The sequence below is a fragment of the Hippoglossus hippoglossus genome, chromosome 17, assembly GCF_009819705.1.
Source record: "Hippoglossus hippoglossus isolate fHipHip1 chromosome 17, fHipHip1.pri, whole genome shotgun sequence".
Classification (NCBI taxonomy): domain Eukaryota; kingdom Metazoa; phylum Chordata; class Actinopteri; order Pleuronectiformes; family Pleuronectidae; genus Hippoglossus; species Hippoglossus hippoglossus.
Window position 1 is genome coordinate 2507510 of NC_047167.1, and position 15317 is coordinate 2522826.

At 40.8% G+C, this 15317-nt stretch overlaps 1 protein-coding gene across 4 annotated transcripts in view; it reads left to right on the forward strand.

The window, feature by feature from the left end:
- The window catches only part of LOC117778665 (cadherin-12-like), an 81832-nt gene that overhangs the window by 14307 nt on the left and 52208 nt on the right, over window positions 1–15317 (forward strand). For all 4 annotated transcript variants that reach the window (XM_034614396.1, XM_034614397.1, XM_034614398.1 and 1 more), the window contains exon 2: window positions 12430–13068. In XM_034614396.1, the coding sequence (XP_034470287.1) occupies window positions 12691–13068 (378 nt within the window). In that variant the 5' untranslated portion in view covers window positions 12430–12690. The remainder of the gene's footprint in view (window positions 1–12429; window positions 13069–15317) is intronic.

Here is a 15317-nt window from a genome sequence, read left to right on the forward strand (position 1 = left end):
CAGGACAAACCACACTTAAAGCCTGTTTGTATTTCTACTGGCAGAGCGGCCACATCAACACGGTTTTCAATATGTTAATCCTTTCATTCAGCTCTTCTTAGTATTAACAAGTGTGAACACTCACTCACATTATATTGAGATCACTTTCACACATGCAAATAATGATCCCACTTTACGCTCAAAGAATTCACACCCTGTTCACGTTTTAGACATTGTGTGTGCAGATGGTGGATGTGTGTAGTGCTAATGACTGTGTGTGGATGTGTTATTATGGACTGCTTTGCATATGGCTAATATGGCTAATTAACCTCACACCATAGCTGCTTGATTTTCCCGTACAAATTTTGAATGTTCAAGGTGAATATTTCACTGAAGAAGAATTAGAATCCACTGTACACTTTAATGCACAATTAACATGTTCCGTCATTGGCTTGTGCACTCGTGGAAAGAGGAGGAAAATGACCAGGAATTAGAGTGGATTGAAACCAAACGCAGCAGCTGGCCAGTGGGTGGCTTATTGCAGCAGTCCACTGTGATTCAGTCACGATAAAGAGCTGCTGATTAGTATGCTACTCAAACACTAGGAAACACTTGAGTCACTTTCAGTTTTCTCCAAAACATTGATCATAAAAATCCCTATTTAAGAAAGTGGTCTTGAGGGATAAGTGTGATGATGGCCCCCAAAGAAGAGCCTGATAAACACACTCACAACACTTGTCATACACAGTAAATGTCTGATTACTCTACACTGGTGTCTACAAACACATCACTTTGGAGTGACCAGGGCTCTGCACTGCGTAGCAAGTTCAACATACCCAGGATGTCTCTCCGATATCTGTGTGAACTTAACCTAACTATCGCAGTCAGGCTAAGTGGCCACACGAAGCTGGTTATCAACTCGATAAGTCAACCCAGGTGTGCCTCATCAAGATCTGAGCATGTGCACATAAACGGGGCGGGGTTTACTGCATATGACCAATCACAGACATGGACAAGTGAACTGACAGCAGATCCACATATTTCACAAACGAGGAGCAAAGCATAATTTAAGAAAAATACGAGAACAAACACATTATCCAAACTAAAAGAAACAGTTACAGCTGCTAAATGCAGGAATAACAGCCCGGAACATGACTGTGCGCATTTGGTATTATGGGATGCAGCCAGCGCATCTTGAAACAGGGAGAGATTGTGATGTACTGTGCGTGTTAGCGGTGGGGGTCGACTTAACCAACACTGTTGTACACTTCCCTTATCCTTCCCTTTAAGGAGAGTGTGCATCGCGTGCAGTGTCACTTTGGTCAGGGCTGACTGTTCGAGTCTCAGAGAGAGCGAGGGGAGGGAGGAACGGGGGCTGTCACGAGGTATATCTGTAAACTATCTATCCACCATCTATCCTATAAATATTTAATTTCATAGGATAAACCTACTTAAAGGGAAGGATAGGGAAGTTACCCCGATAAGCACAAATAGTACAGGGCCCAGATCGACGAATGGCTTTGCCATGTACCACAGGAGCATACATGCCCTAAAGCAGCAGGTCTCTGCTTTGACTGCATGTCCCTCACTATCACTATCTAGTAAAGATAAAAGTTTAAAAAATATACTTGGAAAAACGAAAAGCACATCACTGAGAAACACACATGCAGTTGGTGACAAACAAACACACACACACACACACACACACACACACACACACACAGTCCTGCTGTCCCAAATACGCACACAGGCATCAAACATGGGAACATTGGCAGTTGGTCATACCTCCTCAACCAATTCACCATTTCCTCCTGTTTGAGTTTTGTTTGATGCAAACTACAGTGATCAGCTTTTTCAGGAATTAACTGAGCTAAAGTTTAAATTTATAAAAAGTGTTTGGATCCTTCTCAGCACTGGTAGAGCTTTTTTGTGCCAGTATGGCTGATGGCCATACTGGCACAATAATACAAATAATACAAATTAAAAAACCAAACCTTTCTGCTCCCTGTATCTTTTGTTTCTAACTCTGCTGAGTCATGTGATTAAGACTTAATGACAATGCGGCAATAGTCATATTAACACTGATATATGAACTGGTATATTTGTGAGCTGTTTTTAAATCTTTGTGTCATCAGTGGGAACTGATGAAGAAAGGTTTTCAAACTTCACTCTGCAAAATAAATCGTTTATTAAAAGCTCTGCACACACAGTCCAGCAAAAACATAATAAAAAGTGACTAAATTGTAGAACTGTTTGAGGAGTACAAACAGTTCTACAATTCTACAACCTTAATGATAAAGAATTATTCTGAAGCAGATCCAGAGCATTAACACAGGACAAGCAAATAGTGATTATGGAATAATAATATGATGATTATCAGTATTATGTAATAAACCATCAGCTTAGTTTCTGTTTTCATTTTAATAAACCAATTTGTATAATGCAAAGAAATGTTGTATTTGTGTCTTAATACGGGACATTGGAAATTCCACCAACTCCAACTAAATGTCAACAGCAGCAGATTCTGACCTTCCTGCTGTTTCCTCTAATATATTCCTCACTATTTCCTGGTTCAAACGCTGAGTAGATGGGGAACGTTTGCAGACATGGTATACTGCACTGCTCCTCCCTGGGTGTCGTCCCTGATGTGTGATTGACGGGGTCATTAATTAGCCAGTTAGTGTTCAGTGCTGCGTGGAATATTACAGGAGACACCTGTCCATTTGGCGGAAGAGTTTTCACCAAAAAGCCCAGGCAGCCTGTGCTGCAGTTGCATTTCTCACGTACGTTCACACTCTGTCAGCGCATGTCAGTAAACGCACTATGCATTCAGGCCACTCTTCAGTGTCTTCATCAGCCTTTCTAGAACGTTTACACGGTTGACTTCTATTTATATATGATCTCTCTAGATATATTTTGTGTATAAAACAGCCTAACCATCCAGGATGGTACTTTGAAATGCTCGATTACATTTTAACTTTTGCCTCATACATAGCATTTCATTTTAAGTAAAAGTACTTCATCTGCAGCAAAATGTAAAATTGTTCTGTATACTGAATTCATTAACATGCATGTAGCATTTAAGGAGGGTATCTTATTTAATGTTATAAGCTGCTGTAAAGCTGTGTTAGTCTGACATTGCCCAATTAACATACTTGAATGGTTCTGGAACTAATTATCAATTTTCAAAAGGGGTGCTATTAAAAGTCTCAGACCAAAATTCCTCTGGTCACAGTTGAATAGACCTACAACCAATCAGAGTAAAGTGAAAATATGAGTTAGTGTAGCAACAAACACTATTAGAGTAGTTCTTCTATTAAACAAAATATTAAATCTTTGTAAATCTTGTAAAACCTAAACATACAGTTTCTGAACTGAAAATCTGTCATTGGAATGTCCTCTCCAAGTCATTTGTCAAGTGCAAAAAGAATTAGACTTGTTGCTGACTCTGTGTGGCTGATGCACAAATAACACTCAGTCATGTTATCACCAACTGAGTTTAGGCACAGTGACGTGCACTTGGTCAGCACTCAGAGACCAAAACACAATCACTGTAGTTATGCAAACAAAATGAAGGGACATACTTTTATGTTCCACTATGACCAAGGAATTACGTAGCAGCACTGTAGCAAAAATTGGACCCACTAATAAAAAATGTTAAGTCATAAAAAGTTTGTCCTGCATGACATGTACTCATGAGGCTTGTGTTCTATTGTAGGTTTAGTCATGGAACTAATACAACAAATGTAGTTTATAGCTTTCAAGCTTTTAGGATTCCTATTAAAATAGGATTGAAACATGTTTTGGAAAAGTTTGTAGCTTTTCATTCCCGCTTTTCATTCCCACTGTGGGAATTTTCCACTCTGGAGGAGATGAAACAATCAAGTGTAGCAGAGTATTTCGGCAGTCAGACCACAGGCCAAAGAAATCAATAGCATCCAAGAATAGCTGAATCCGTTGGGGCGGCTCAGAGGTTCAACAGAGTACAGTTGCCCCACAACAAGAAGACTCAAAGCCACTGGGAATTCACTGGAAAACTGCTCAGTTCTTTGGATTGTAGAAGGGTTTTCTCTCCACAAACTTTCTGTGTTCTGTGTCAATCTCCCTCATCCGTCTCCTTTTCGTTTTTTGTCTCTGCAGGAGTGTGAATATTTCACTTTACCATAACAAGCACAGGATCAGTATTTGCCTCTGCTCCTGCTGCCCCACCTCTCATCGGAATCATTCACATCTATGTATGTTGCACAATTTTATGTCAAATGTGTACTTGACAAAAACAACTAAACAACAGTAAGAGTTGAAACTTTCCAAACATGTTGCACCTCAATTACTCAAGTTTTTTGTAAACATTTGTTTTACATGGGCGGTTGTGGCTGAGGGGGTAGAGTGGGCGTAACCAGAGGGTCGGCGATTCGATCCCAATCTTCCCCATCTGCATGCCAAAGTGCCAGATACTGAACCCTGATTTGCCCATAACAAAGTGCTGCACTTTATGAATGAGTGGTCATCAAGACTAGCAAAGCGTTATATAAATAAAGACCATTTATATTGGTTTTCTAGATTTTAGTGGTTGGATTTTATGGCAACTTAACAGGGGATAATCAGTGGCCTCATGAAATAAGGATAGTTGTCTTTTAAACATTCGTAAGGCTACGTCCACACAATACTTTGTAGTTTTAAAACAACAATCATTCCTATCCAGAAATAATCTTCATCCATATTAACACACCTAGAAACTCCAGCCATTGATTTGCAGTAGTCATGCACATGCAGGTGTAAACAAAAGGCGGTTTGCCCACTCTGTTTGCTGAGTTGCAGAAAGTGTTACAGTGAGAATCAGCAATGACACACGGCACTTCAGGCATTGACGCGGCACTTCTGGTCTTCTTGTGGCCTGGACAAATTGGATGTGTGCCTAAAGTGGCCCACTTGTAAAATAGCAAATGTGGCCGAGATATCCCCAAAAAACAAACAAAGTTTTTGGCAAACATGCAGTGCTATAGTCAAGGTGTAATCTGGATTTGAACCTAAAGTGGCCGCGGGTGTAAATGATAAATAGGGTCACCTTTTGGCACATTTGGTTGACATGCAGTATTGCTATGGCTTACTTGTGGCCCAGATCTGGCAAACAGGCAAACACCCAAGTGCTATCATTCCATGCTGTGTGTGGGGCAGATGACAGTGTGGCAGTGTGACAGTGTGGACCAAATCTGGGCCAAAGCAATTGTGCAAAGTAGGAAGAAACGGCAGAGAAACTGCAAAGTGTTAGCAACACTAGTCGTTGAGTCATGGCTGATAAGAACCGATCAGGAAGCTGGCATCTACATTATTATTTCCAACAGTCTCAGTTTCTGTCAGTCTAGACCAGGGGTCGGCAACCTTTTTGACAATAAGTGCCAATGTGAAATCTTCTTGTTACTTAGTGTGCCATATCAACATTTTTTTATATTAAGTTTTATTATTGAACCACATTAATATTTCCAACAGACATGTCATTTTATTCCATCCATATTGGCTATATATAGAACAGCACTTTAAAGAAACATGTTTATATCATTATGATTGCAATAATAAGTTTGTCATTAACCCCACCAACCACACTCATATTCAGAATTGTGAAAGCTTGCTTCAGTCGCATGGTTTTGGCAGTGGCAAAGACTTTGAGAGAGTTGGCTTCCCATACCTGGACACTGCACGTTTGAATGATTCTCCCTTGTCTGCCTGATCCTTGAAACTTCTTTCGTGCTTTGTCTCAAAGTGGCTCTTAACACTGGACGTTCGGCACACAACATTTTCAAATCGGTTGTGTGCCAATGATTATGGCGCTGCGTGCCAATGATGGCATGCGTGCCTTAGGTTGCTGACCCCTGGTCTAGACTAAACCGCAACCCCAGAGTTTCCACCTAAAATGGGGCCAACTGCATTTACCAAAATAGTGTGGATGCCAGATAAATCAAAGACATGAGTGTGGACGTAGCCTGAGAGTTGGCTCTTAAGAGCTTTTCACAAAGCTGCCGAAGGGCTACTGTTAGTGAGGATGAATGACAGCCCAGAGAAGGGCCGGGGCTCCTCGCTATGTCCACAATGATCGCTTTTTGACAGACGAGGGGTCAGAGAATCTGAAATGAAATATTTTTCAAGTGGAGGGTGAGGACTAAGTAGAATTAGAGATAGTCTCCAGCTGTGTAAACTGTCTCCAGTGTTTGTTTTTGTTGGTGAACTGACAGGCCCCTTTTTATTTCATGAGTTTCTCTTAAATCTTCCAGCTACAGCACTCGTGGCCTTGGGGTATTTATGTTGTGACAGACTTAGGTGGCAATCATCGTGGTTCACTTCCCCATCGCACTTCCAATCCAACATTGAATTTAATTATTTTGATGCAAAACCACTAATGGATTGCAGAAATAAATGATATTAGAAGGTTTATGATTTAAAAAACATAGCTGCACATAAAACTGTTGTCAGGTGGATTATACTTGCTGCTGTGTGTCGAATGTATGTTTTATTTCATGAGAGTGAAATCAACCATGTTGATTATGCATCCTAAGTATATCCGGAATATATTATGGAAAACTGACCGTGGATATGCCACATGCATGCAACCACATTAAGATCTTGTGAGACAGCCACTGTCGGCACTCACAACCTCTGTTTTACATCTTTTGTTCAGCTTGAACAGATAATACAAACTGTCGTCTCAAATCATTCACGCATTTTAATTACAGCTCTGGCTGCACCACAGTCTGGATCTGAATGTGACAAAAAGTTGGCTACCAATACAATAATCCTGGACTCTTTGTATGTGTTTGTGTTTTTGGCACCTGGCAACACAGGTGTGGATTCATCAGTCCTCAGTGGTGAACATGTCCCCACCATCAGCCCAGAAGCAGTGTGATGATGAGTACAAACAGTTTAGGAATGGGTCAGCACTTACATACTGAGAGAGTGGGACTGACGGGGGCAGTCAGTGGCACAGAGGCATCGGTCAACAGGCGGAACGTGGCAGGTTTGATTTTATCAACACACTTGTGTCTTGATGCAGCAGATTGATATCTATTAAGCTTCAAGGATCTTTCATAAAGACTAAAAAGAAAACTACAGGTTTTGACCAAGTGAAAAATATTTTCAGTGACCTTAGTGGAAGCCAATTGTGTAACAAGCTTGAAAGTGCCACGTCACTGAGAGCTGCAACTAGGTTATCTGCTCTGAAGTAGCACTCCACTTTCATTTTACTATAAAAATTATTCTAATACTGTTTGAGGTTATGTGCCTGACTGGGCTAAAGGCTCTCTGGAGAACACACACATGCACACAAACACACACACACACAAAGCCTCCCCTAAGAGGCATTTTTACCATCTCCTGTTTCAGGGAGCACTGATCCATGACAGCCTGGTCGTATGATGATGAAAGGGGCATTGGAGCACAGGAACGTCTCAAGACCTAAAGAAGAATAGGGATTTTTTTGGGTAACAGTATTGTTCCACATGACAATATTATGTACTTATCTTTGATTTTACTTTGTCAGTTCAATTTAAGTCTGCAGTGCAGCTACAACACCGATTGTGCATTAGGAGAATAGAAGGGAATGAATAGAAAGCCTCATAGCTCCCACGTCCTCTCAGCTGTAACAGAAAAGCTGTGCTGTACACAGCCACTGCACTGGAAACAAGTGAATCTCTGTGGCAGAGCTCGAGCCTGATAGATCCACGCCCTGCAGCAGTTAGTCTACGGTTAACAGAGACAAAGCTGGCATTAAGGGTTTTGGCCTGTAAACTGTTAGAATGAAATATGGTAGAATCTCCTCATGATCAATAAAAGACAAAAAAAAGTCAACATATACATTTGGTTAAATTTTCCATATTATAACAAATTATAAATGAATCAAATGCCAGGGCTTGAGAGTAATTTTTTCCAATATCAAATGATCTTTGTTTGTTCAGTTCAGTTATTTTTTGTTTGTAGACCACGTCACTGGGGATGGGGATTTGGTGCAGAACAGCACATCTTGTTTTCCTGAATTTACAGACGACTGTACTAATCCGTGTCCAGTAGAGATCCTGGTGTGAAGTGGGCAGTTTTCTATAAATACGCCATACATAACAGATCAATCATCAATGTTAAAACTAATCGATGTAATTTACCCCAAAACATCTTGTGACCTCTGACAGTGTGAAAGTGTTTCATCTTCATGGCACTTGGGACAGTTTTTGGTGGTGACAAGAGAGAAACTAGCCACATTATGTCACTTTTATTTTCAGATTTTTAATACATTAATACTTGTTTGATAGTCAGAGGGATCCAAGTGTCTATAGTCATCACAGAGTTTGTTGTAGATATGTTTGCACTACATCTCAATCCAGTCTATATTTAAGTCTTTTAAAATCATTTATAAGATCATTTCTCTTCAGAAACACATTTGTCCTTCATGCAAAGAGACTGAAAAAGAGGGTTGGGATGGAGAATGACTATGTCAGACCATTACTTTGTGTGAAGGTTGTTATTAGCTTCACGTCCTCTTGCTAACCTCAACCATCCTGGAGTTGCCACATGCAGATAATATACAAAGCCAGTCCACTTAATGTTGCCATTGGAAGTTATGTGGTTTTCTTAAAGAGGTAACAATTATTTTGAAAGTATGAAAGTATGAAGTGTTTTTGTCTTTCACAGATACAAAAACCACAAAGTGCATTGCATCAATACAAAATACACTTAAAAAAAAACAAGAAATGAGGACAGAGCCACAAAAACAGTCCTGAATACAGAGGAAAAGCCAGGGAAAAGCAGTAAATAAAATGGAGCAGCAATTCAGAGAGGCTCACCATAAGACATTTGGAATTTTCAACTGCTTCATCAAGACATAACAGGAGTGTTGGGTAGTACTGGGGAAAGCATCCCATAAATTAGGTGCAACCGCTTGAAAAACACGGTAACCTCAGGTTTCATAGCGGGTTCAGAGAACAGCCAGTCATTTTTGTTCACATGATCTAAGAGCCTGATTGGCCATATAAGTGAGGATGAGGTCGACAATATGCTGCCGGGTATTTGACATTAAAATTTCAGGATCAATTATACGAGTTTCTGTCTTATGTGTGTTTAACTGAAGGCAGTTGCTAGCCATCCAATAATCTTAATAGCATCCAAACATTCATTATAAAAGGCCGGTTCTTTCATCTCTGCTGAGGACTTCTGAAACTGTTGGAGTAATTGCTGGTTTCTTAGTCACCTCCCTGACCAAGTGTCTTTTTGCCCAGCTGTTCAGTTTAGACAAACTACTTCCATTTCACAATTATTCAGGCCAGTGTTCAACTGGGAACTCTCAACGCTTTAGAAATTGTTTTAAACATTGGCCTGATCTAGGTCTCTTGTATTTGAAATAACAGATGTCTTTAGAGAGTTTATTGGACTTGGCAGATATTAATGGCCAATAGCCAATAAACCGGTAGACAACATGTTTCTGTTCCATAACTTACAGACAACTGTACTAATCAAGGTCCAGTAGAGATCCTGGTGTGAAGTGGGCAGTGTACACCATGTATATACGGCCCATAGTGGGCCCATATTGGGCCCATATAGATCAATTATACATTGATCTATAATTTAGATCAATGTTAACACCAATAGATGTAGAAGAGAGTGGAGAGTCTTAAACTGCCTGACGCTGTGAATTGGACTGGAAATGTGGACTGTGAGTGGAGGACGTTCAAGCACCATTTTATGCTGTACCTGCAGGCTATCGGGCTAGACAGTAAACCAGACCCTCGCAGTACCCCAAGCAGTGGAGATATTCAACACGTCTGTGTATGCGGAGGTGGACGATAAGGACAAGAAAATTAAAACCTTTATGCGATGTGTTTTGTCCACGAATGCTGCAGCCTGGTGAGAGCTTTGATGCTTTTTTGATGGACTTAAAATAGAAAGCCAAAAAAATGCAACACTCATTGTACCGTGACCGTGTTTGGAATGAATGACAAATAAGTGAGAGAGGGGTTGTTAATAATCTTGTATCTAATGTTCATACTCAGCAATTTTTTATGTAATTAAATTTGTATTTATTTATTCTATTGCCTTTTTATATTGCTTTATTCTCTTGTCTGACTTGCCTGCTGCTGTAACAGCTGAATTTCCCTGGTGTCTGGATCAATAAAGTTTTATCTTATTTCCTCTTATCCTATCTTAAGCGAGACAGTACCTTAACTGGGGCTGTGTAGACATGCATGGCCAGTGCATTAGCCCTGCTCATGCTTGCAGTTGTTCCAGATGGACATGATACATTGCTATGTTGCGAAGCATATGAAAACTAGGCCTGCTGAATCTGAATGAGGGTTGGCCTAGAGGTGACATTCAACAGTATTACATCTGAGTAAAGTGTCGTTAACGGCCTTCTACTCAGAAAGAACAGAATCGTCATCCATCAGTCACTGAGACCAGAGATGCTGAAAAGACAGCACGAGGGGCACCTCGGTAGAAAAATATAAGAGGAGGGCCAGAACAGCCGTTTATTGGCCAGTAACTAATGAACTGGATGGTGTCCAGCTGTGAGATCTGTCTAAAGCATCAAGCAAAACCGCCAAAAAAAGCCTATGATAATCACAGGAGCCATGGCAGACAGTTGGGACTGACCTATTCTACTTGGATGAAAAGAATTACCTTCTGGTGATTGATTATTTTGTCCAACTATCCAGAGATGCTGTTCCTCCCCAGCATGTCTGCCACCTGTGTGACCACTCCCATGAAATCACGTGACACGGAATTTCTCCAGATTGTCTACAGTGACCATGGACCATGTTACAGCTGCAAAGAGTTCCAGAGCTTCGCTGAAGAGTTTGACTTTCGACATGTCACTTCAAGCCCTTTTATGCCCAGTCAAACGCTACAGCAGAGAAAGGAGTTCACATCGTGAACAGCTGCTAAAGAAAGCAAAAGACAGTAACTCAGACCCACGTCTGGCTCATGCATGGCACAAGAAACGGTATAGATTCCTCAAGAACAGCAAAAACCTTACAGTACTGAGAGGAAGGAATTATGATGTCTTTAGAAGCCAGCATTGTCCCTATTTGTGGTGAATGTGCCTCTCTTTTAACACTCAACAGTATGAAGGTTGAATGCAAAGTTGCCTGTACTGAAAGGAGTAGTTCTTGGAGAACTGGCACTTGAAAAAAGGAGACCAGTTTTGAAAGAGTTTCTCGGCACAGTGGAGTTGAACACATCTTTCGGAGACTTGTGGAGACTCTGTATATTTATAGCTTGAGTGAGACTGACACTTTGCAAAGATCTCATTGTTTTTACTGCTCCAGGGCGGCTGCGGCTCGGGAGGTAGAGCGAGTCATCCACAAACCACAAGGTTATTATGTTGTTGTCCTTAAACTCAACTGCAACATCAAAATATAATGGATCTTGCACTTGTAGTATATCCGCTTGTAGTGACTACAGAATTATCAAATTTATAAACTTGTTTGTGGTTTTGTTTAGACTTTCAGAACACTTGGTTACGATTATTAAAAGATGCAGTTCTGGTTCAATACAGGAAAAAAGCACCGTGACCTCAGGCACATCTTGTTTATTAACATGCAAGCAAAACCACCGTCTTTCCCTGATCTTAACCAAAGCACATAAGTTGCCTCAACCCAACCACAGGCTGTTACTCCAGAAGTGACGCTTGGCCTGTGGTGTGACAGTCATACACTTACACCCATCATACACCCCAATAACCCCTTGGCGACTCAACTGCTGTTTATAAATGTTCTAAAACACTCTGCTGTACAGTCCTCCATTTGTTCTGACGAGTTCCACACTTTGAAAAGCCCCTGGCATGTTGCATTTCAAGACACAGCAATCTTATCTCATTATAGATGACACGACTAATGAGGCTTTCTAACATTGCCCTGCATTAGCCAACGGCCCCTTCTGCACGTGCAAGTGCCATGCATCAGCTGTCAGACTAATCAAGCAAGGCTGCCAACCTTGCATGCTAAAGCCTTTTTCTAATTAGAGCCCTCTGATCTGATTTGAGATCCTTTCCTTGGTCCTTGGCCTGATATGTTGTTGACAATGGCTGCAGCGACTGACACAGACTGAGTAAACACTTCACGTCATCTCTCAGATGTCTTGCATATTACACACATTAATAAATGTGTGTAATAGGTGCTGTAACAAGGGTTTTTCATGCATGGTATATAATTACCGTTAACCCTAAGGACATCATGTGGATGTCCACATTACCTATCAACTGATATATCCACTAATGGCCACACTGTACTCCAAATATTAAACAGAGCCAGCAAAGCTTCATACTATTGGCAGTTTGAAGTCAACCTGATTCCCATTCTTGAGTCAGAACAAACTTAAGCTGCTTGAGATAAGACTTCTTTGTTTTTTTTTCTTTACTGTTTTTAAGGTCAAGAATTAACTTTCACACTCAAGATTATTGTCTTAATTTTTTTCCTGCAGGTGCCGAAGCTGAGGACTAACATGACAAAGACAAATTGAACAGAAGACTTCAAATATCAGCACGCAACCGCCAGCTTTACTCCGAACACAAGTTCTTTGAGGGACTGCTGGCTGACATCAAACTGAAGGGGTGACTCCTGCACCCACCATAATGTTCTTTCGTGACTTGCAAATTACAGCGAGGACACTACATTAACATTGTTCCCTGTTATAATCTTGGATCACACTGGAATATTGGGATTCGGATCCAGTTGTGGATGCATGTCCATTTCCACCCTGGAAGAAGCCATCTTTCTAAAGTTTACAGTAGCATATTTTTTTCTTTCACATCAACACTCCCTGATGATCACAAGGGAATATGTCACTCTTGTTTTGGTGGGCTCTTGTTTCCTGTTGGACTACAGCTCCCAAAGTTCTCAGCTCCAGAGCAGAACTAAGGGTGCGGTGATGTCAGGCAGGGGGGCAACTGGACCCAAAACCATGAGGGTGTCTGTCGGCGAAGTGATGTCAATAGAGGGTAGGACGAGGCATAGGAGACATGGAAGGTCAAGGGCCCAACGTATTAAAAGAGGATGGGTGTGGAACCAGTTCTTCGTCCTGGAGGAGTATATGGGATCTGAACCACAATATGTTGGAAAGGTAAGAAGCCTAAATATTAAATTCAATATCCATGCATGTTATATCCTATATTCACAAATTAACCCAGTTTGTGTCTTTAGTTTGTATTTTTACTTTGCATGGGTCATTGTGTACAATGTTTTCTATACTACAGTAGCCAGAGCCCATTAAAAAAGTCAGAAGAAAATGTAATGCCAGAAAGAAAAGTCCCCAGTTTATGAACATATTGAGTCTTTCATGTATTTAGTTTATATTTAAAATAGTTAATTTATTCGATTAAGATATTATTAGTGTTATTAGAATGTAGCATAGTGCTAATTCAGTAGAGTACTTGCATTAGCTGATTGGCATCCATTGCTCAATCAATGAACAGTCACAGGCTCATTTCCCTGATATTTGACGACCATCTATCATCCAGTCATATTCATAGTCACGCTCCCTTCATCCCTATCAGACATTTTCTTATGTACAAATACTTTCAACATTGACACACTTCTCCATTATGTTACAAACAGTTTCTTCTAATCATTGTTGTAAATACTGTTATTTTGTTGATGTGCTCATCTACACGTTGCATCTATTGCACTTCTGTCCGTCCTGGGAGAGGGATCCCTCACATGTGGCTCTCTCTGAGGTTTCTACGCATTTGCCCTGTTCATATGTTTTCTTAATTAGTTTGTCCTTACTCTTGTTGAGGATTAAGAGACAAATTGTGATTTGTGAATATGGGCTGTACAAATAAAATCTGATTGATTGATTGAAAAGGTGTGGTCAGGTGCATCGTTACCTTGATGTTAACATGCAGTACAATCTTTCTGGAGTGTTTCTAAGATCTTCTGAAATTAATGCCATGAAGAAGTGAGGCTGATTTAAGAGCTTAAGGAGGAACCTTGTGCTTCTTAAGAGTCTAGAGTATACTGCAACAGTATAATCTAAAATGTCATGGTTCAATAGTGTCACCCTGACGTGAATTTTTTGTAGAAATTTACATATTTGAGAAAACTGTTTGGAACTTGAGTTTTGTCCTGGAAATGTAGAGACATGGCTGAAAAGTAATGTATATAAAATCTCTGCCTTTATGTGTTTTTCTCAGCTCTTTATTTTCTAACCATCTAACCACAGAAAGACTTCCTCACACATGCTCCACATGATGAAGCTCAGGATGTGGCTGTGACTGTGATCACTTTGGCAGACTGACTTGCCAGCAGCTCTCCGCTGTAGACTGGCAGCAGCTTTTTCTCTGCAGGAAGCCTGGGACCTGCAGCTGGCAAACACAGAGAGAGAGAGAGAGAGAGAGAGAGAGAGAGAGAGAGCATGTGCATTGTGTATGACAGAGAGGTAAAGAAAGGCTAAGAGGCAGAGAAAGACCTGGATTGTTGTTGGCAAATGAAATAACCTGAAGTTGTGTCAAACCGTGTCCACACCAGCTGTGCTCAGAAGGACAGGGAACACAGGATAACCTAATAGAGCTCGGGGAAAACAGAGAACTCAATCTAATGTTTGCGGTGAACACCCTTTGTCTGCAAAACAGCATTGGTTCTTCTTGGTGCACCTACACTCAGTTTCACAGTACTTGGCAGGAGGCTTTTGTTCAAAGCATCTTGGAGAACCTGCCATAGTTGTTCTGTCAATTCAGTCTGTCTCAATGTCATGTGTCTCTCCATGTGATCCCAGAATGACTCCATGATGTTGACATCAGGGTTCTGATGCAGGACTCCTTGTTCCTCATTGATCTAGTCTTGTGTTTGGACTCATTGTCCTGCTGCAGAATGAATTATTCAGACCCCTCCCTGATAGCACAGTGTGATGGGTAAAAGTTGAAAGGCAAAGTGTGTTTTAACTGTAACTTGTTTTAACTGCTACTGTGCAGATGCAGTGAAAAAAGTCCCCGATTACCTAAAAAAAAACTAGCTGTATAGAGTAAACAGGGTCATTTTTGTTTAGTTAATCCATGCTAACATCTCATTAGCCAGGCTTAATTAAATCATGCTTTTAAGAATAAGGTTAAGGTGTGAGCTTAGCTCTTTATTGTTGCCTGCTGTGGCTCAGGAGGTCGAGAGTACCACGTCCACTAACCAGAAGGATGGTGCTTCGATCCTTGGGCAACACACTGAAACCCAAATTGCTACTGATGGCTGTGTCGTCAGTGTATGAATGGTGTGTAATTGAAAAAGGTGCTACAAATAAAAGCATTGTATGAATGTGTGTGTGTGAGATCAAGTGAAGGTAACTTGTCCAGCTGTGATGGCTTTGATCCAGCTCTGAAACTA